The sequence below is a fragment of the Herpailurus yagouaroundi genome, unplaced genomic scaffold (genome assembly GCF_014898765.1).
Source record: "Herpailurus yagouaroundi ecotype Mexico unplaced genomic scaffold, PumYag 216, whole genome shotgun sequence".
Taxonomy (NCBI): Eukaryota; Metazoa; Chordata; class Mammalia; order Carnivora; family Felidae; genus Herpailurus; species Herpailurus yagouaroundi.
The window spans coordinates 10,903,953-10,925,019 of record NW_024412447.1 but is presented as its reverse complement, the minus strand read 5'-3'; the positions used below and the strand labels follow the sequence as shown (position 1 = coordinate 10,925,019).

Here is a 21,067-nt window from a genome sequence, read left to right as displayed (position 1 = left end):
AAAAACAACAACAACATACACTTACGGTTAAGACAGTTCTAGAGGTCTGGAGGCAGGAAATGGGGTTTTATGGGGCTCGGATCAAAGGATCACTGGGCCTCCATTCCTCCTGGAGGCTTCCAAGGAGAATACGTGGCTTGCCTTTTCCAACTTCTGAAGCCTGCCCGCATTTCTTGACTCATGCTCCCTTCCAGCAAGGGTCCACTCTGCCCTCTGCTTCCCTTGTCACCTCTTCTTCTTCCTCCTGCCTCTGGCCCTTATCAAGAACGTGGTGACTGCATTCGGTCCACCTGCATAGTCCAAGATAACCTTCCCCAAAACAGTCACATCTGCAAAGTCCCTGTTGCCACAGGAGGGAATATATTCACAGGCTCTGGGGATTAGGATATGGACATCTTTGGGGGGACGTTATTGTGCCTCCCAGGATCCCCTGTGGCAGGGGATACTGGAGTGGACACAGGCACCTTCGGGGTCTCAAAAGGGGAAGCTCAGTTGCATATACGTTTGGCTTTAGTTTAGCTTTTTAGGTGACTTGCTGTCATTTCTGTGTCGAGGTGAGCTATTGCTAGGGACCCCAGCATGGGAACGGTTTCCAGGAATATTCTTACGATCCAGTGGGTCCACTCACCCAATGATGGGACATCAAGGGGTATGTTACGACCTGAGGTCACCCTGTGGTGTGAATATGTGCTCAACTCCAGAAGGATGTGGGGAGCAGAAGAAAAACGGGTCTTAAATGTGCAGAGCCAGAGGGGCCTGGGTGGCTCAGATGGTCGAACGTCTGACTCTTCATTTTGATTCAGGTCATGATTCCAGGGTCATGGGATCAACCCGCGCATCGGTCTCCACACTGAACATGGAGCCTGATTAAGATTCTCTCCCTCTGCCCCTCTCCCCTGCTCATGCTTGTGCTCTCTCTCTCTCTCTCTCTTTCAAATGAATGAATGAGTGAATGAGTGAGTGAATGAATGAATGAATGAATGAAGCCAGAAGCTAGTCCTAGAAAATCCTTCCAGTCGTTAAATGGGTAAATTGTAAATAGGGGACTTGTTTCTCACTGATGCCTTCTCAAAACAGAACTCCTCTCTGGTCAAGAACAGACTCTCCACTGTAGCATCTGCAGTCATAAGTACACCACACGTTCTTTTAAAATCTTTGGAAGGAATCGCACAAAGTAGAATTTTTCAGAATTCTTGTCTGTAGGGCAGATAGCCTGTAGCACTGTGATGATAGCCGGCGTGTCTTACATAGGAATTTTCATGTTTTATGCATTCCTACCATCAATAATAAAAATGCAATCAACCATGTTGGAGGAAATAGTAAGTTATCTCTCTGTTCTCTCCATAGAAAATATGACAGAATTATTGTCACGGGAAGAGGCAATCAAAGAGTCTGTAGCCAAAAATGTAGGGGAAGAGGGCATGTTGGAGAGGCATGTCACTGGTAAAAATACTGCACCCAATTTCGACAAGCAACAAGCAATTCTCTGGCCCCAGTGTCCTGCAGTTCAACACAGTTCTGACTCTTATCTCTGTGGAGAGAGTGTCAGATCCCACAGGTTAAGGGCTCCACCCTCCGAGGCCGCCCATCACTTCAGACACTAACGTCAAATCCAGGTTGCCAGCTGGGCTTCTGACCGATGGCGATAGACCGGAAGCTCCACAGCCCCCCACGTTGGGTTTGCTTGATGGGCTAGAGCAGCTCACAGAACCCAGAAGCATTTTACTTACTGGATTACTGGCTGATTACAAAAGGATGTAATTTAGGAACAGCCAGAAACAAGAGATGCAGAGGGCAAGGTAGGGGGAAGGGTGCGAAGCTGCCGTGTCCTCGCCCAGCTAGCCACTCTCCCTAAGTCACCAAGTGTTTACCCACCCGGGAGCTCCGACTCTTTCCTTTCGGGTTTTTATGGAAGCTTCATAATATAGGCACAATTGATTACGACACTGGCTGCTAGAGATTGAAATTAACCCCTATCCCTCCTCTCCTTCCCAGAGGCCAGGGAAGCCACTCCTCCAATCACACGGTCGGTTCCCCTGGCCACCAGCCCCATCAGGTACCCACCTAGAGGTACCTCATCAACCTTGACCAAAGACACTTATTGCTGTCAGGAAATTCCAGGACTTTCAGGAGCTCTGTGCCAGAAACAGAATGGATGAAGACCAAATATGTATTTTTTAGGTGGCTAATAAAAATATGGCCTTCTCTGGGTTGTATGATGTTTATAGTATCTGCTTAGTGGATGTGTTTCATTTTTCTTTCCTGGGGGACTTTTCTTATTTAAAAAAAATTTTTTTTACCTTTATTTATTTATTTTTTTGAGAGACAGAGAAAGAGCACCAGTGGGGAGGGGTAGAGAGAGACACACACACACACACACACACACAATCCAAAGCAGGCTCCAGGCTCTGAGCTGTCAGCACAGAGCCGGACACAGGACTTGTACCCACGAACCATGAGATCATGACCTGAACCAAAATCGGACACTTAACCGACTGAGCCACCCAGGCGCCCCTGTATTTTCTTTTTTAATTGAGTAATCTCTATGCCTAACATGGGGCTCAAACTTACAACTCTGAGATCAAGAGTCTCATGCTTGAGGCACCTGGGCGGCTCAGTCAGTTGGGAGTGTAACTCGTGATTTTGGCTCAGGTCATGATCCCAGGGTCATGGAATCGAGCCTTGTGTTGGGCTCCGTGCTGTCAGTGCAGATCCCGCTTGGGATTCTCTCTCTCTGTCTCTCTCTGCCCCTCCTCTGCTTGCATTCTCTCTCTCTCTCAAAATAAACAAACATTTAAAAAAAAAAGTTGATGGCTTCAAAAAGGAAAGTTAAAAGAGTCTCGCGCTCTACCAACTGAGTCAGCCTGGCACTCCTATATTTTCTGCTTAAAGCAGACCTCTGAGGCTCCGCAAAATCTGGTATATAATACTTCATTCTTTGTTTCTATTTCAGTGTAAAGAATTGGCCAAGTCCAAGGCAGAAGTGGCCTGCATCGCAATGTATGAGACAGACGTGTTCGTCGTTGGAACCGAGAAAGGACGTGCTTTTGTCAACGCCAGGACAGATTTACAGAAGGATTTTGCAAAATACTGTGGGTGTTAACAGTTTTATCCTTTGTATTCATGACTCTTAAAATACTTGCAGGGAAGACTTATGTAATGTTTTCTTTTACAACAGTCTCAGCAGGGGCACCTTGGTGGCTGTTGGGTGGTTAAGCGTCTGACTTCGGCTCAGGTCACGATCTTACGGCTTGTGGGTTCGAGCCCCGCATTGGGCTTGACAACTCGGAGCCTGGAGCCTGCTTCAGAATCTGTGTCTGCCTCTCTCTCTGCCCCTGCCCTGCTCTTGCTCTGTCTCTGTCTCTCTATCTCTCTCTCTCAAAAATAAATATTAAAAAAACCTTTTTTAAAAATAGCCTACACGTTATCCTGAAAATGGTTCTGATACGTCTCTTGACTTGGCATACCAGCGAATATCTGCTTAACACTGATAGGTCCAAGAAACATGGTCAGTGTATTTTGTACTTTGTCCTCAGAGGCACCCTGGTTTTATAAAATAAATTTGAGGAACATAGAGTAAATTGTCTTTGATTCCTAAAATAAACCCACATTAAAATAAATTCTTATTTTACTTGTTCCCAGAGGAAAGGGAATAAAAAAAACTCTGGGCTCGTCAGGTGGTCCATTGAGTTAATAACCATTTTCTCTTTTTTCGCTATGGGACCTTCAGAGCCTTTTGTCTTTTCTTTAACGTTTGTTTATTTTTGAGAGAGAGAGAGAGACAGAGTGAAAAGCGGGAGGGATGGAGAGAGAGACACACACAGACTCGGAAGCAGGCTTCAGGCTCTGAGCTGTCACTACAGAGCCTAGTGTGGGGCTCGAACTCACGCACTGTGAGATCACGACCTGGGCTGCAGTCAGACGCTTGACTGAGCCAACCAGGTGCCCCTTTAGAGCTTTTAATATGTTACAAGCGTCCAGCAGCTCTAGTGAGTGGATGTGGCCACGTGCAACAGAAACTAGTCTAGGATGTTAAAACCTACACCTTGTATAGCAACGATCTCTACCTTGGTAGGTCATCCACGTAGCACCTTAGTATTTTCTGGAACCAAGAAAGGAAAAAAAAAAAACCCACCAAAGTTATGAGAGGATGTAATGTCTTTAGGACTATGGAGAGAGACAGCGGATGAATATAGCTGTAGATGTTTCCAAGGGTCGTCAGAGGGAATGGGAACATGAATAAATATTTACATATGTCCAGATCATCAGTATGTATGTGAGGGAGAGAGGGATTGATTGATTCAGATTGGTTTCCAAGACCAAAATTATAGTCTCCACAATCAGGAAGATAGATTCAAATATGAAGCAATCTTTAAATAATACAGTAAGTGTATAATGGATGAACAGGAAGGGTGTCCTCAACTCATTAATGTCAGTTGCCAGATGGATGTCTAATCATTGAGATTTAATTACAGACTGTTTCAAGTTTCCCAGTTGCATACTCGTTTTTCAGATATAGGGCTATTCATACTTTCTATTTCTTCGGTGCCCATTTCAGTAAACCTTATTTTCAACTTTATTATTTTTTTAAAAAATTTTTAATGTCTATTTATTTTTGAGAGGGAGAGACACAGAGTACAAGCAGGGGAGAGGCAGAGAGAGAGAGAGGGAGACACAGAATCCCAAGCAGGCTCCAGGCTCTGAGCTGTCAACACAGAGCCTGACGCGGAGCTCAAGCTCATGAACTGTAAGATCACAACCTAAGCTGAAGTCAGATGCTTAATACACTGAGCCACCCAGACGCCCCTCAACTTTATTTTTAACTTGTTAATTTCATGTACGTTGTCGAATCTGTTGGGGAAAAAAATGGTTTATAGTATTTGCTTTGTAATTTTAATGTCTGTGTTGATGTCTCTACTTTTGTCATGGTGAAGGTCCTCCTATGGTCACTTTCAGACCGTATAGCAAATAACATTTTTGTTATCATTTCCTTTGAACTACTACTATTCCCTCTGTGTTGAATTATTTACAGTTCTTTGTCAACAGATTCATTTCAGAGGTGACCACCATGTTATACTATCCTGTTCATCATAAATACCCTTTCTTGGGGCGTTCGGGTGGCTCAGTCAGTTGAACGTCCCAGCGTCAGCTCAGGTCATGATCCCATGGTCTGTGAGTTCGAGCCCCACGTCGGGCTCTGTACTGACAGCTCAGAGCCCGGAGCCTGCTTCGGATTCTGTGTCTCCCTCTCTCTCTACCCCTCCCCCACTCATGCTCTGTCTCTCTCAAAAATAAATAAACATTAAAATGGTTTTTTTTTTAATGTTTATAAAAAAATCTTGTTTTAGGGGCACCTGGCTACCTTAGTCGGTAGGATATGTGAGTCTTGATCTTGGGGGTCATGTGTTTGAGTCCCATGTTGGGGGTAGTTTACTTATAAAAAAAGATCTTGTTTTATGTTTATCCATTTCCCCCTCTTTCTGGTATAATACCAGAAGCGTAGACATTGAGGGAATGTTCGGAACAAGCGCTTGAAGACTGACTGTGCCTGTTGCTTGTTTACAGGCATTGCCGAAGGGGTGCGTGAGGCCAGATCCCCATGTCCTGCGAACGGGATGCAGATCGATTCAGGAGAAACAGAAATACTCAGAAAAGCAGTTGAGGACTATTTCTGCTTTTGTTACGGTAAAGTTCACGTCACCCATTAGGATCGGCATAGGTCACTAAGGAGCTGGAGTGTTACAGATCACTTTATTGGTGTGACTGTTTAGATGCCGCTAACATTTAAAACTCTACATTCTCCTTAAGCCAAGAGCCAGGTCTTCAGGACCAGAGGGCGCCTTGCAGAAGACAGCTTGATCTCTGCTGGTCCACAGAAACCTCTGATTGATCAGCCTTCATTCTACATTCTTTGCTTCCGTTTGAGGGAGCCCCCACTGCAAGGCCAACGCAATTGTACCTGACCCTTGAACCATGCAGGGGTTGGGACACCCACCCCCACTGCAGTCGAAAATCCATATCTAATCTTTGACTCCCCCCAAACTCAGCTAATAATAGCCTACTGTTGACTGGAAGCCTTACTGGTAACAAAAATAGTCCATTATTACCTCTTTCGTATGTCATACGTATTACACAGTGTATTTCTGCAATACAGTAAGCTAAAGGAAAGAGTTAAGAAAATTGTCAGGAAGAAGGGCATCTGGCTGGCTCAGTCGGTGGAGCGCGTGACCCTTGATCTGGGCATTGTAAGTTCGAGCCCCACAACGGGCGTAGAGATTACTTGAAAAAACAAATTCTTAAAAAAAAAAAAAAGAACCAGAAAATCATAAGGAAGAGAAAATACATGTGTAGTATCATGATGTGTTTATTGAAAAAAGTCTATGTATACGTGGACTTGAGCAGCTCAAACTTGTGTTGTTCAAGGCTGAACTATATTAAAGACATTCACTGCTGGTTCAGGCACCAACCTCAACCTCATCAGTCTCTCCATGTACTCATGTCTTTTTTTTTTTTTTAATGTTTATTTATTTTTGAGAGAGAGAGAGAGAGCACGTGAACAGGGGAAGGACAGAGAGAGAGGGAGACACAGAATCCAAGGCAGGCTCCAGGCTCCGAGCTGTCAGCACAGAACCCGACACGGGGCTCGAACCCACAAGCTGTGAGATCATGACCTGAGCTGAAGTCAGACACTTACCCGATGGAGCCAGCCAGGCGTCCCTCCATCTACTCATGTCTTCCACAGGCATTAAGAGGGATTTTTCTTAAGTTTATTTATTTATTTAATATACTCTCTACACCCAATGTGGGGCTCAAACTCATGACCCCAAGATCAGGGGTCACATGCTCCATCGAGTGAGCCAGCCAGGCACCCCAAGATAAGGATTTTTTTAATGCCTATGCAGAATTTTGTCTCCTTTTATTATTAAAAAAAATTTTTTTAACGTGTATTTATTTTTGCGAGACCAAGAGAGACAGAGCACAAGTCGGGGAGGGGCAGAGAGAGAAGGGGACACAGAATCTGAAACAGGCTCCAGGCTCTGAGCTGTCAGCACAGAGCCCGATGCGGGCTCGAACCCACGAACCATGAGATCATAACCAGAGCCAAAGTCACACATTTAACTCACTGAGCCACCCAGGTGTCCCCTATTATTTTTTTTATTTGAGAGAAAGAGAGAGAGAGAGATAACATGTGCGCACACAGGGACAAAGGCCAGAGGGGTAAAGAGAAAGAGAGAGAGACAGAGATTGAGAGATAGAATCCCAAGTAGGTTGTACATTCAGCACAGAGTCTGACGAGGGGCTCCACCCCTCAACCCGGGGAATGACCTAAACTGAAATCAAGAGTCAGATGCTTAATGGACTGAGCCACCCAGGCGCTCCCTGGGTGGCTCAGTCGATTAAACATCTGACTCTTGATCTAGGCTCAGGTCACAGTCTCACAGTTCATGGGATTGAGCCCCAAGTTGGGCTGTGTGTTGACAGTGTGGAGCCTGCTTGGGATTCTCTCTCTCAATCTCCCTGTCTCTCTCTCCGCCCCCTCCCCCTGCTCTCGTGTGCCTGTTCTCTCTCTCAACACAAATAAATAAACGTTAAAAAATGAAATAAAATCTTAAAAAAGAAAAGCTGGGTAACTCAATAACCATACAGGCGTTGGGCTTAGTTGTGACACAAGCGCCTGCCTTAGCCTCTCAGAGTCCTGTCATTTTTAGAGAGCGTCACACGTTTATGGGACCTGCAGGTCCCTGTGAGCATTTGACTGCGGGGGACCTCTAGCCTAGGGGATCTCAGAGTCTCAGGCTACGCTTCTGAGAGAAATGGGGCTCCTGCACCTGGGGGCTGGCCAGCCAGCGCAGCACCACTGACCCGGCCCCAAGATGGTGACCCGAGGCCACGTTGACTCCGTAACTTCTCCACAGGCAAGTTGGCCTGAGTTGTGCAGAGCCACATAGGGTCCTTGTGGACCTTCGGGTGGGGGCTCTCATCCTCTTTGGGCACTGAGTAACCGTGGGGCGCCCTCTGCTGCCCTGGGTGCACCACCTACAACCGAATGGAGAAGACCTGTTATTTCCTCTTTCTTATGTGAAGATGTAAAGTAAAACGTCTCATAAGCTTTTCCTGTGGCCCTTTGGGAATTCTATTAACAGGTTATATAGGACTAGGATGCTTCAGCTCTTACTGTGGCTTCAAAGCCGGGCATTGCCACCTGTGTTTCTTTCTTTTTTTGTTTGTTTTAAAGTGTATTTATTTATTTTGAGATGGGGGGGAGGGGCAGAGAGAAAGGGAGAGGGACCCCCCCAGCAGGCTCCGAGCTGTCAACACAGAGCCCGACGCGGGGCTCGATCTCACGAACTGCAAATCATGACCTGAGCCGAAACCAAAAGTCAGACGTTCAACCGACTGAGCTACCCAGGCGCCCCAGCACCTGTGTTTCTTTATTGCACTGAATGCAGCTGACAGGTAGGGTTTATGTTCGTACCATCTAACGATATCTCCCCTCTTCTAGGCAAAGCCTTGGGGACCACAGCGATGGTGCCTGTTCCGTATGAGAAGATTCTGAGGGACCCAGCGGCCGTGGTTGTGGAGGGGCTTCCAGAAGGAGTGGCCTTTCAGCACCCCGAGAACTATGGTCTCACCACCCTGAAATGGATTTTGGAGAACAAAGCGGGGATTTCATTCATCATAAACAGGTGGCAGGCTCTATCCCCCTCATAAAGCCTAGTTCATTTGAGGATAAATTGACAGCTTAATTTCAATTCGTTTGTTAATTATGCCCTCTTACACTTAGAAGTTGGTTATTCAAATGTTTAATCTGTCTTTCATGTCGGGTAATAGTATCGGTTTTCTTGCAGACCTTTCCTAGGTCCAGCGAATCAGCTCGGTAAGTGACAGCTTCTCATAATCGGTGACTGCCCTTGGCTACTAAGCCAGTCCTGCTTTTCTTTAAACAAAAATTTTTTTGTTTTAATGTTTCCTTCATTTTTGAGAGACTGAGAGAGACAGAGTGCAAGCGGGGGAGGGGCAGAGAGAGAGGGGGAGACACAGAATCCAAAGCGAGCTCCAGGCTCTGAGCTGTCCGCACAGAGCCCAACGCGGGGCTCGAACCCACGAGCTGTGAGTTCATGACCTGAGCTAAAGCCAGATGCTTAACCGACTGAGCTACCCAGGCACCCCTCCAGCCCTGCTTTTCTTACTTGAAATGCAAGTCTGGTACATTCTAAAGCTTGTGTGTCTCTTGCCTGCTCACCATGGAGGAAGTAACTTCTGGCACCCCGGGGTGGGGGGGCCGTGCCTCTTGTGGGGTGCTCAGCTCAGGGAAGGACACACCCCGACAAGAGCTGAAGGGATTCTGCTCCCAGGTCTCAAGCCGGCAAGCTCCCACGGCCAAGCTCCTAGGTCTCAAGCCGGCAAGCTCCTACTGCCCACAGAGGACAGTAGGCCTATCTTGTCCTCAAGTCCAGGGTCCTGAGGATGCTGGGTCACTTGATAGTCCTTTGACCCCCAGCCACAGGCCGGGCATCGTTGGGTTCAGGAGTGGATGGAGGAGGTATGGCCATTTCTCGTGCTTCTGAGACTCACGGTCTAGAAGGAGCAAGGCTGTCCAACAGAGAACCAGGGGTGACCCGAAGTCTCCCCAGGATGCCCGGCGGAAATCCCCGGGAGTCCTGGGGAGGGTTTAGAGTTGTATGATCAAAGGGGCTTTGTGGAGCCACCGGGTGGCTCTCAAGCCGAGCAGGGTCTCAACACGTTGCTTCTGCCGGGAGGCCCATCCACGTGCCCAGGCAGAAAGCAACGTGGATGGGTGTTTGAGGCCGAGTTTGAGAACCCGGGGCCCTTCGTAATCTCCTCAATTTACGACGACGAACGGACCAAAAGAATAGCAATTTTCCAGAAGCGTTTAGAGATCCACCTCTGCCCACTTCTTATTTTCCCAGATTATTAATCTGGAACATAGCTGGAAACTGTGGGCTGTACCTGTCCTGGAGAGACCAGGTCTGTCTAAGAGGGTGCTGTGCTGAGACTACCTAGGTACAGAGACAGGATGTCCAGAGAGGGGTGGGCAGAGTTCACGAGGCGCACGTGGGAGCGCACAGGGCTTGGGCTGCTCACAGAGCCAAGTCCGTTTCCAGAGCAATGGAACGTTCCCAGAATTCCCTAGCTTATGTTGAAGGGGAGACCTGAGGGGGAGGGGCGGCGGGTGACTGGGCGACGGTTGCCCCAGACGGCTTGTATTTTCATCATAGAACAGTAATAGCCGCACCCGCTAATTCATTGCTTCCGGCATACCCGGCATGGTTCTGCGTTCTTTGCATGTTTTAATTGATCCTCACCCAACTACCATTTTCAGATGAGGAAACTGAGATCCAGGAAGGTTTAGTGGCTTGCTGGAAGTCGCTGCGGCCCCTGTCTACTCCTCAGCCCCCACTCTGCCCACACACACGGCATGAGGACACGGGGGCCGCTTTGAATTGGTCTCTCCCCACTACTATTCTGTAAAGGCCTGGAGCTGGAGTTCTGTTCTCTCTGTATTTACTTTCACGTTACGTGCCTTTGAATGGTGTCATTTTCAAGGTGCAGAAAGGGGCTAGTGTGTGTCTTTTTACTCCTGCACAGGTGGGTCTTTGGTGGTCACGGATGCTAAGAGATCGGTGACGTCACCAAGTGAAAGGTAAGGGAAATAAAAAAATCCACATCTAACCCCAGAGTGTTAGTTTTTAGACCATGGAAAGTTTCCCTTGTTTTGTTATATATTCTTTATTCAAAAGGATGTTTGAGGTTTTAAAGACTATGTTCAATGGACTCCTTTAATGGTATAACAGATTATTAAGAACATTAATGTTACATGAACGAGTTAGTTTTGCGTTGAGCTGGATAGCGGGCAGGGGAGGTAGGGCGGCGTGGAGCTCTGGAGATTGGGGGGTTTGAGTACAGTGCTTCTGGATCCCCATGGTCACGTCTCACCCCGGCCGGCTTGTCTTGACAAGGGTTCCCTTCTCCTTGCAGCTGTGGCCCCATCAGTGTGAAAACTGAACCCATGGAAGATTCAGGTACGTACACGGATGCTTATAGAATCGAGTATTTGGCAGATTATCATTTGACCCCTTTCTTTTGTTTTACTTCTAAAACATGGACTTGCAGTAAACTAAGAATGGGGGGCAGGGCGCTTCCTCAACTTGGTTTTAAAAATCTACAAAAAGCCGAGTGAGAAGCTAGAACCTTTCCCACTGAGGTCAAGAACGAGGAAGGATGTCCCCTCTTGAGCTTCCTTCCAGTGTTGTACTGAAAGTCCTTGCTAATGCAATAAGACAAGAAAAGGAAATATAGGGCACACAGATTGGGAATGATGAAATATAACTGCCTTTGTTCACAGATGACATGGTCATCTATAGAGAAAATCCTGGGGAGCCTGGGTGGTGCAGTCAGTTGAGTGGCCGGCTCTTGATTTTGGCTCAGGTCATGATCTCACGGTTGTGGGATCGAGCCCCGCATCGGGTTCTGTGCTGAACGTGGAGTCTGCTTGAGCTTCTGTCTCTGTCCCTCCCCCGATCACTCTCTCTCTTTCTCTCAAATAAAAATAAATGTTTGGGGCGCCTGGGTGGCGCAGTCGGTTAAGCGTCCGACTTCAGCCAGGTCACGATCTCGCGGTCCGTGAGTTCGAGCCCCGCGTCGGGCTCTGGGCTGATGGCTTGGAGCCTGTTTCTGATTCTGTGTCTCCCTCTCTCTCTGCCCCTCCCCCGTTCATGCTCTGTTTCTCTCTGTCCCAAAAATAAATAAACGTTGAAAAAAAAAATTAAAAAAAAAATAAATAAATGTTTAAAAAAACCCCAAAGAATTGACCAATGAAAGGGGTGGTGGTGACTAGGGCACTAAATAACCTCAATAGGGGCCTTATCCCTGCCTTCCCCCACTCCTTAAAGAAAGAAAAATGGCACTGATTAGAGGGGAAATGTTAAAAGGTCAAAAAATGTTTTAGATGCAAATGCTTGAGGAATGGGAAAATCTTTGAAAGCATTAAAGGCGCAAAGGTTAGAAAGTACATAAAACCAAACCTCAAAATTCAAGTTAATAAAAATGAACACAAGCTGGGGCACCTGGCTGGCTCAGTCGGAGGAGTGTGTGACTCTTGATTTCAGGGTTGTGTGTTCGAGCCCCATGTTGGGCGTCGAGCTTACTTTAAAAAAAAAAAAGAAGAGCCGTGCAGTCGGTTAGGCGTCCGACTCTTGATTTCAGCTCAGGTCATGATTTCATGGTTCATGAGATGCAGCCCCCCATCAGGCTGTGTGCTGACAGCACGGAGCCCCCTTGGGATGATTCTCTCCCTGCCCCTCCCCTGCTGGTGCTCACTGTCTTTCTCTCTCTCTCTCTCTCTCTCTCTCTCTCAAAATAAATAAACTTAAAAAAAAAATAGGTCTCTTTTTGTCTTTAAGCTCTAAACTGAACCCGGGGCTTGAACTCACAACCCCGAGATCAAGAGCTGCACACTCTTCCGACTGAGCCAGCCAGGCGCCACGAGGCCTCTTTTGTTGATGCTTCCTTTTGGAGATGTGGTTCAGTTTAGACAAAAATGTGCTCCCTACTAACATGACTCTCTACCTTGGATTTCATGATGCCATTCAACTCGCTTCCAGCTGCCGGACGGCCCCTGAGAGCCTCATTTCTTGTGATATTTCTGCACCCCTTGCTACACAGAACAAGTGTCAAAATGGTTTTGAGTTTCAAATTTCTCTCTTTCTCTCTCTTTCTCCCCAAAACAAAGTGGCTTCAAACAATGATTAGTCTTTTTTTTTTTTTAATGTTTACTTGTTTTTGACAGAGAGAGAGAGACAGAGCACGAGTAGGGGAGAGGCAGAGAGAGGGAGACACAGAATCCGAAGCAGGCTCTAGGCTCTAAGCTGTCAGCACAGAACCCAATGCGGGGCTTGAACCCAGAAACTGTGAGATCATGACCTTAGCCAAAGTCAGATGGATGCTTAACTGACTGAGCCACCCCAGCACCCCCAAACAATGATTAGTCTTTCTGACAATTCCACACATTGGCCGGGCAGCTGTCTGCTCCCAGGTGACCTCGCTCCTGGGTCCGAGGCCGCTGGGAGAGCCTGGCCTCTGTCCGCTTGGTCTCACATCCCCTGGGAGCCCGGGCACGTTCACATGGCCACTCAGTTCCGAAGCAGCAGCTCAGACGCACCTGCACTCTTCAGGCCTCGGCTCGCGTCCTGTTGGCCAACGTCCCATTGGCCAAAGTGAGCCATGAGACGAGGCCCAGCTTTACAGGATGGAGAAGTAGCCTCCACTTCTAGAAAAGAGCAAGAGAGACATTGCAGACAGGCATGCACACCGGGGTGGGAGAAACCTGTGGCTCACTTTGCAGGCTACCACACCATTCCCTGATGACAGGTTTTGGTTTTACTAACAGTTCCCCCAGGTTTTGAAATTTTGAAATTCATGTCATTGTCGTAGGTAAGATTACACGTAGCCACCGAGTGATGTATGGAAGGCTTGAATCACTGTATTGTACCCCGGAAACTGATACTACACTGTGTGTTAATTAACTGGAATTTAAATACAAGTTTTACAAAAAAGGGGGGCGCCTGGGTGACTCAGTCGCTTAAGTGTCTGACTTCGGCTCAGGCCATGATCTCGCGGTTCGTGAGTTCGAGCCCCATGTCGGGCTCTGTGCTGACAGCTCAGAGCCTGGAGCCTGTTTCAGATTCTGTGTCTCCCCCTCTCTGCCCCTCCCCGTTCACTCTCTGTCTCTGTCTCTCAAAAATGAGTAAATGTCAAAAAAATTAAGGAAAAAAAAAAAACCTTAAAAAGGTGACATGTGCAAATGCACATCCCATTGGAGAAGAATATTTTACCATATTTTGCATAAACGCACGTATGTACGAAGCCTCCTTGAAAAGGAAAATGTTCCCAAACTGGGAACCAGACCTTCTTCTTCCCTTCTTTCCCTCCCTCCCTCCTTCTGTTCCTTTCTACATCCTTCTCTCCTTCCTTCCTTCTTTCCTTTTATATTGATTTTATAGTGTTTTGGTTCTGTTACTTGTATTGTTATACGGGAAAGCCGACTGTTCGGTGTGGGAGCCCCACGTTGTTTTGCTGGCGATCACGTTGCCCTGTTCATCGAGGCAGAGCCTGGAACCGTCCCAGCCGGTCCTAGTTCTCTGTGGCCTAACACACGATTTTATGATTTTCATTGCTTCCAAAGGCACGGCACTGAGAGCGACGGCTGTGTCAGTCAAGAAGGAGTCAGAAGATCCTCATTACTATCCGTATGATACGCAAGGTAATCCCATTTTATTTTCATTTCCTTCCCCAAATGTTGCTTGTGACAGGAAGTTTTTTTGTCGTATTTTTAAAAATTAATTTGTTATGAGAGAGAGGGAGATAGAGAATCCCAAGCCGACTGCACACTGTCCGCGCAGAGCCGGACGCGGGGCTTGACCTCGCAAACCACGAGATTGCGACCTGAGCCGAAATCGAGAGTCGGACGCTCCACCGGCTGAGCCACCCAGGCGCCCCCGAGATGAGAAATTTTAATTAGCCCCCATCTGGAAAACAGGCCGAAGCAATACGTTTACTGGGATGTAGCATACTGCCATTTAAAGTAGAGCATTTTACGGTTAGGAAATAGATCCGTGTTCAGCCTAAATCTGCGTGCTTCGAGGCAAACGTGAAGACAGAGGTATCCTGGTGCGTTTTCCTTGAGCTTGTCTGTTAAGTATTCTTATTTTGCATGTTCTAAAGTATGTCCCCCTAATCCTTTGCTGTCCTGTCTGTCCCCTAAGTTACTGAGAAAATATCGAAGGATCAACACATTCAGGTACCCCGTTCTTAAAAAAAATTTTTTTTTTCAACGTTTATTTATTTTTGGGACAGAGAGAGACAGAGCATGAATGGGCAAGGGGCAGAGAGAGAGGGAGACACAGAATCGGAAACAGGCTCCAGGCTCTGAGCCATCAGCCCAGAGCCCGACGCGGGGCTCGAACTCCTGGACCGCGAGATCGTGACCTGGCTGAAGTCGGACGCTTAACCGACTGCGCCACCCAGGCGCCCCTGGGTACCCCGTTCTTAATAATATTTGCTTCATTGACGTCATACAAGTTAAACGACGGAACAGCAGACACTGATTAGCGGGTAGGCGGTCTATGCACTCGCCTGGCTTGGTCCTGTCCCCAGAGACCGGATCTCTGCCGGACCCTGGCGTGGTACCAGTTTGACGACGTGGTGTTGTGCAGGGACGGTTCTAAATCCTCGACCGAGACCAGGTTTGAAGCGCTTCCTACGAAATCTTAATTTTGAAGTTTTCCTGCAGCATTACAGAGCTCTGTAACTTAGACACTTTTTTCAGAATACCTGGGTGGCTCAGTCAATTGAGCCACCCCCTCCTGGTTTTGGCTCAGGTCATGATCTCAACGGTGCATGAGTTCGAGCCCCGCGTTGGGCTCTGCGTGGACAGAGTGGAGCCTGCTTGGGATTCTCTCTCTCTTTTTCTTTCTCTCTCTCTCTCTCAAAATAAACAAACCGCTTTTTTCAAAAACTCTGAAGACCAGTGAAAAAGTGTCCATTGTCGTGGCACCTGGGTGGCTCACTCAGTTGAGCATCCAACTTCGGCTCAGGTCACGATCTCACTGCTTGTGGGTTCAAGCCCCACATCGGGCTCTGTGCTGACAGCTCAGAGCCTGGAGCCTGCTTCCGATTCTGTGTCTCCTTCTCTCTCTGCCCCTCCCCCACTCACACTCTGTCTCTCTCTCTCTCTTTCTCAAAAATAAACAAGCATTAAAAAAATTTTTTTTAAATAAAATACTTAAGGGGCGCCTGGGTGGCTCAGTCAGTTAAGCAGCCAACTTTGGCTCAAGTCATGATCTCATAGTTTGTGGGTTCGAGCCCTGTGTCGGGCTGTTGGCTGACAGCCCAGAGCCTGGAGGAGCCTGCTTCAGATTCTCTGTCTCCCTCTCTCTCTGCCCATCCCCCACTTGCGTGCTGTCTCTCAAAAATAAATAAACATTAAAAAAATTTTAATATTTAAGAAAAAATTTAAGCAAAGAATTGCAAGACTTGTACACTGAAAACTATAAAATGTTGTTTAAAAAATTAAAGGAGATCTAAATAAACAGAAAGATATTCTGTGTTCATGGACTGGAAGACTTCCTTAAGATTGTTATGGAAATTCAAGGAACCCGGAATAGCCAAAACAATCTTGAAAAAGAACCGAGTCAGAAGACCCACATTTCCCGATTTCAAAACCTACTGCAAAAGCTACAGTTATCGACTGTGGTCCTGGCATAAGGTTAGACAGTGGATATTCAGTGGAATAGACTTGAGAGTGCAGAAATAAACCCCTATCTTTATAGCTACTTGATTTTCTTTTTTTTATAAATTTTTTTTTTCAACGTTTATTTATTTTTGGGACAGAGAGAGACAGAGCATGAACGGGGGAGGAGCAGAGAGAGAGGGAGACACAGAATCGGAAACAGGCTCCAGGCTCCGAGCCATCAGCCCAGAGCCCGACGCGGGGCTCGAACTCACGGACCGCGAGATCGTGACCTGAGCCGAAGTCAGACGCTTAACCGACTGCGCCACCCAGGCGCCCCAAAGCTACTTGATTTTCAACAAGGGTGCCAAAACAATTCACTGGGGAAAGAATAGTCTTTTCAAAAAAATGGTACTAGAATAACCAGATTTCTACATACAGAAAGATCCATTCGGACCTCTACCTCACACCATATACAAAACCTAACTCAAAATGGATCAAAGACCTAAATGTAAGAGTTAAAAATTCTCATGCACTTAGAACTCCTAGACGCAGATGGTTGTGACCTTGGATTAGATAATGGTTTCTTAGCTAGAGCAGCCAAAGGAAAAAAATAAATTAAACTTCATTAAAATTAAAAACTTGTACTTCAAAGAACTCTATCAAAAAAGGAAAAAGGCCACCAATGGAATTAGAGGAAATGTTTGCAAGTTATATATCAGATGAGGATATCCTATCCAGAATAAGAACTGTTTTAACTGAACGACGAAAATGCAAATTATGCTATTTAAAATGGAAAACGGGGTGCTGGCTGGCTCAGTCAGTGGAGCATGTGACTCTTGATCACGGGCTTGTGAGTTCAAGCCTCACACTGGGTGTAGAGATTACTTAAAAATAAAATCTTTAGGGTCTGACTTCAGCTCAGGTCACGATCTCATGGTGCGCGAATTCGAGCCCCATGTGGGGCTCAGACCCTGGAGCCTGCTTCAGATTCTGTGCCTCCCTCTCTCCCTGCCCCTCCCCCACTCATGCTCTGTCTCTCTCTCAAAACCATAAATATTTTTAAAAAAAGAAAAAAGGCTCTGAAGATCCCATAGTGAAAAAGGGGGGCACAGAAAAACAGGATATGGAGTTGGTGACTATTGGCACCAGGGAAGGGCACATGGTATTTTGTACCAGCTCTGCTTCTGTAGGTTTGAAACTTCTCCAAATTGCAGGTAAGACCACAAAAGACATAGAGAAAGGATCATTTGTGTGAATTTTATTTCAAGGAGTTAAAGTATTTTTCATGTGCATTCCTGCGTGGGTCTCGAACCGTTTGGATGGTTTTAAATGGATTCTTGTTTAGGGAAACCTAGGTGGCTCAGTAGGTTAAGCATTCAGCTCTTGGTTTCGGCTTAGGTCATGATCTCACAGTTCGTGGGTTCCAGCCCCATGTCAGGCTCTGTGCTGACAGTGCAGAGCCTGCTTGGGATTCTCTCTCCTCCTCTCTGCCCGTTACTCTTGCTGTCTCTGTGTCTCTCAAAACAAATAAATAACCTTAAAAAAATTCTTTAAAAAAAAAAAAACATACATGGATTCTAGTTTACGTTTTGCATTTTGCCCTTTTTAAATATCTGTATCATTTGCTTCCCTTCCAGACAGCCATCATCCTTCTGGGAGCAGCGACGTAATAGACATGGAATTATCCATGGAAGGTTAGAAAAGCCTTTTTATGCTTTTTTTCTGTTTTCTTTTTTTTTTTTTTTTTGGTTTTGTTTTAGTCTACCGTGTTTTGCAAAGAACACAGTCTTTGAAACGCCCATGACGCATGTTTGAAACTAAGGCAGCTTCCTGGCATGCCTTCTTAGAAAACCAGATGAGTCTTAGCCCTAGAATGTGGCTCTGGGAATCTGTCAGTCTCTTCCTTCTCCGACCTGTAAGAGATTCTACGTAAAGCACCTGGAGTAGAGGTCGCGTGGTGAGAAAACTTCACATCTGTGTCATTTGTTGCTTTATTCCATTTTCTCTTCTTCAATGGGTATACCAGAATTCTTTTTTTATTAATGTTTATTTATTTTTTGAGAGACAGAGCATGAGCAGGGGAGAGCAGAGAGAGAGGGAGACGCAGAATACGAAGCAGGCTGCAGGCTCTGAACTGTCAGCACAGAGCCCGACACAGGGCTCGGACTCACGGACCGTGAGATCACGACCTGAGCCGAAGTCGGACGCTCAATTGACTGAGCCACCCAGGCACCCCAGTGTTGTCGTTTTTTTAATGTTTATTTATCTATTTTTGAGAAAGCACAAGCAGGGAGGGTGCAGAGGGAGAGGGAGACAGAGAATCCGAAGCAGGCTCTCCACTGTCAGCACAGAGCCTGATGTGGGGCTTGAACTCACTAACCGTGAGAACATCATGACCTGAGCCAAAGTTGGACACTTAACCGACCGAGCCACCCAGGCATCCTTGTGTGGTCTTTTGTTTTTGTTTGTTTGTTTATTTTATTTTATTTTATTTTATTTTATTTTATTTTATTTTTAACATTTATTTATTTAATTTTATTTTATTTTTAACATTTATTTATTTAAAGAACAAGAGAACAAGCAGGGGACAGGCAGAGAGCGGGGGAGACAGAATCCAAAGCAGGCTCTGGGCTCAGAGCTGTCAGCACAGAGCCCGACGTGGGGCTCGAACCCACAAACTGTGAGATGACAGATGCTTAACCAACTGAGCCACCCAGGTGCCCCTATTTATTTATTTTTGATGAGGGTCGTACAGAAAGGGAGAGGGAGAATCCCAAGCAGGCGCGGGGCTGGAATCCATGAACCGCAACATTGTGACCTGAGCTGAAATCAAGAGTCGGACACCTTCTGGACTGAGCCACCCAGGCGCCCCTGTGTCATTTTTAATAGCTTCTCTGAGGGGCACCTGGGTGGCTCAGTCAGTTGAGTGTCCGACTTCAGCCCAGGTCATGATCTCATGGTTTGTGAGTTCGAGCCCCGCGTCGGGCTCTGTGCTGACAGCTCAGAGCCTGGAGCCTGCTTCGGATTCTGTGTGTGTGTCTCTCTCTGTCTCTCAAAAAAAACACGAATAAACATTAAAAAAATTTTTTGTGGGGCGCCTGGGTGGCGCAGTCGGTTAAGCGTCCGACTTCAGCCAGGTCACGATCTCGCGGTCCGGGAGTTCGAGCCCCGCGTCGGGCTCTGGGCTGATGGCTCAGAGCCTGGAGCCTGTTTCCGATTCTGTGTCTCCCTCTCTCTCTGCCCCTTGCCCATTCATGCTCTGTCTCTCTCTGTCCCAAAAATAAATAAACGTTGAAAAAAAAAATTTTTTTTGTAAAAAAAGATTCAGGAAGGCCTACATGGGAATCCGGGTAGAACTAGTATGGAGTGAGAATCAGAGAGATGTCACTGGATGTTGGCCTTTGAAATACTTTGTTTCTGAAGAGATTTTTAAGTATTTTTTTTTAGTAATCTCCCCACCCAGCATGGGATTCGAACCCACAACCCCAAGATCAAAAGTTGCATGCTCTACTGCCTGAACCAACCCATACCCCCAAGAGGTTTTTTATTATTATAGTACAGCAGGAAACCCATTTATGATAGACCTGAATTCGTTTGATTTGGGTTTTTTTTTTTACCTTTTTAACTAAAGATTCAGAAAAAGCTGCAAGAACAGTCAGAGAGGTCTGGTGGGCCTTCACCCGTTTCCCCCCAAGCATTACGCGTTCCGTTACCATAGTCCAGTATCCAAACAGCTGATTTGTTTTGCGTCTTTCTCCCTTCATGAACAATTAATGGAAGGTATTTTTTTTTTTAGTGTTTATTTATTTTTGAGAGAGAGACAAGAGTGCTTTCTTTGATCCCTGTGATTCCTGACAACAAGGAAACGCTATGGCCATAGGAATTCCATTAGATGGACATTCTGTGTCCCCTGATGTGGATAACCGGGTATTGTGTTATAAGATCTGAGAGTTTCTTCTCTCCCCTTAACCCTTATAAGGTTGTCCTTTCTTACCCTGTGATCCCTTTGAAAGTTAAAATTACAGGGGTGCCTGAGTGGCTCAGTCCATTGAGCGTCCGACTTGGGCTCAGGTCATGATCTTACGGTTCGTGCGTTCGAGCCCCACGTGGGGCTGTGTTCTGACAGCTTGGAGCCTGGAGCCTGCTTCAGATTCTGTCTCTCTGTCTCTGTCTCTGTCTCTGTCTCTCTCTCTCTCTCTCTCTCTCTGGGCCCCTCCCCCGCCCATGCTCTGTCTCTCTCTGTCTCAAAAAAAAAAAATAAACATTAAAAGAAAATTTTTTTTTATTTTAATTAAAAAAATTTTTTTAATCTTTTAGTAAAATAAAAGTAAAGTTAAAATTACCTTCAGGGTTGCCTGGGTGGCTCAGTTAAGCATCCGAGTCTTGATTTTGGCTCAGGTCACGACCTCATGGTTCATGAGTTCAAGCCCTGCATCAGGCTCTGCACTGGCAGCACGGAGCCTGCTTGGGATTTTCTCTCTCGCTCTCTCTCTTCCCCGCCCCCACTCGTGCTCTCTCTCTGTCTCTCTTGAAATAAATAAACTTTAAAAATGCTTTCAGGTTTAGGGGAGCCCAGCTGGCTCAGTTGGAAGAGCGTGTGGCCCTTGATCTTGGGGTTGTGAGTTCGAGCCCCATGGTGGATGTAGAGATTACTAAAAAAATAAAAATAAACAAAATTGTTTACAAAAATTACCTTCACGTTTATACCTCTACGTGTACTAAGTATGACACGTGTCTAAAATGCCAGGATAAGCTCCTCTTGGAAGGCGAGATTGCATAATAACAGATGTCATTTTAGAAATTTTTTTTTTT

At 46.4% G+C, this 21,067-nt stretch overlaps 1 protein-coding gene across 2 annotated transcripts in view; it reads left to right on the top strand.

The window, feature by feature from the left end:
* The window catches only part of LOC121017758 (general transcription factor II-I repeat domain-containing protein 2), a 48,511-nt gene that overhangs the window by 14,711 nt on the left and 12,733 nt on the right, over nt 1-21,067 (top strand). Inside the window, exons 3-11 of one of the 2 annotated variants that reach the window (XM_040456194.1) lie at nt 2,954-3,092; nt 5,566-5,685; nt 8,504-8,687; nt 8,850-8,878; nt 10,612-10,666; nt 11,002-11,045; nt 14,207-14,284; nt 17,893-17,949; nt 20,406-20,418. In XM_040456194.1, coding sequence (XP_040312128.1) covers nt 2,954-3,092; nt 5,566-5,685; nt 8,504-8,687; nt 8,850-8,878; nt 10,612-10,666; nt 11,002-11,045; nt 14,207-14,284; nt 17,893-17,949; nt 20,406-20,418 — 719 coding nt within the window. Of the gene's footprint in view, nt 1-2,953; nt 3,093-5,565; nt 5,686-8,503; nt 8,688-8,849; nt 8,879-10,611; nt 10,667-11,001; nt 11,046-14,206; nt 14,285-17,892; nt 17,972-20,405; nt 20,419-21,067 lie in introns of those variants that run through there. The other variant, XM_040456193.1, reaches the window with a different exon arrangement.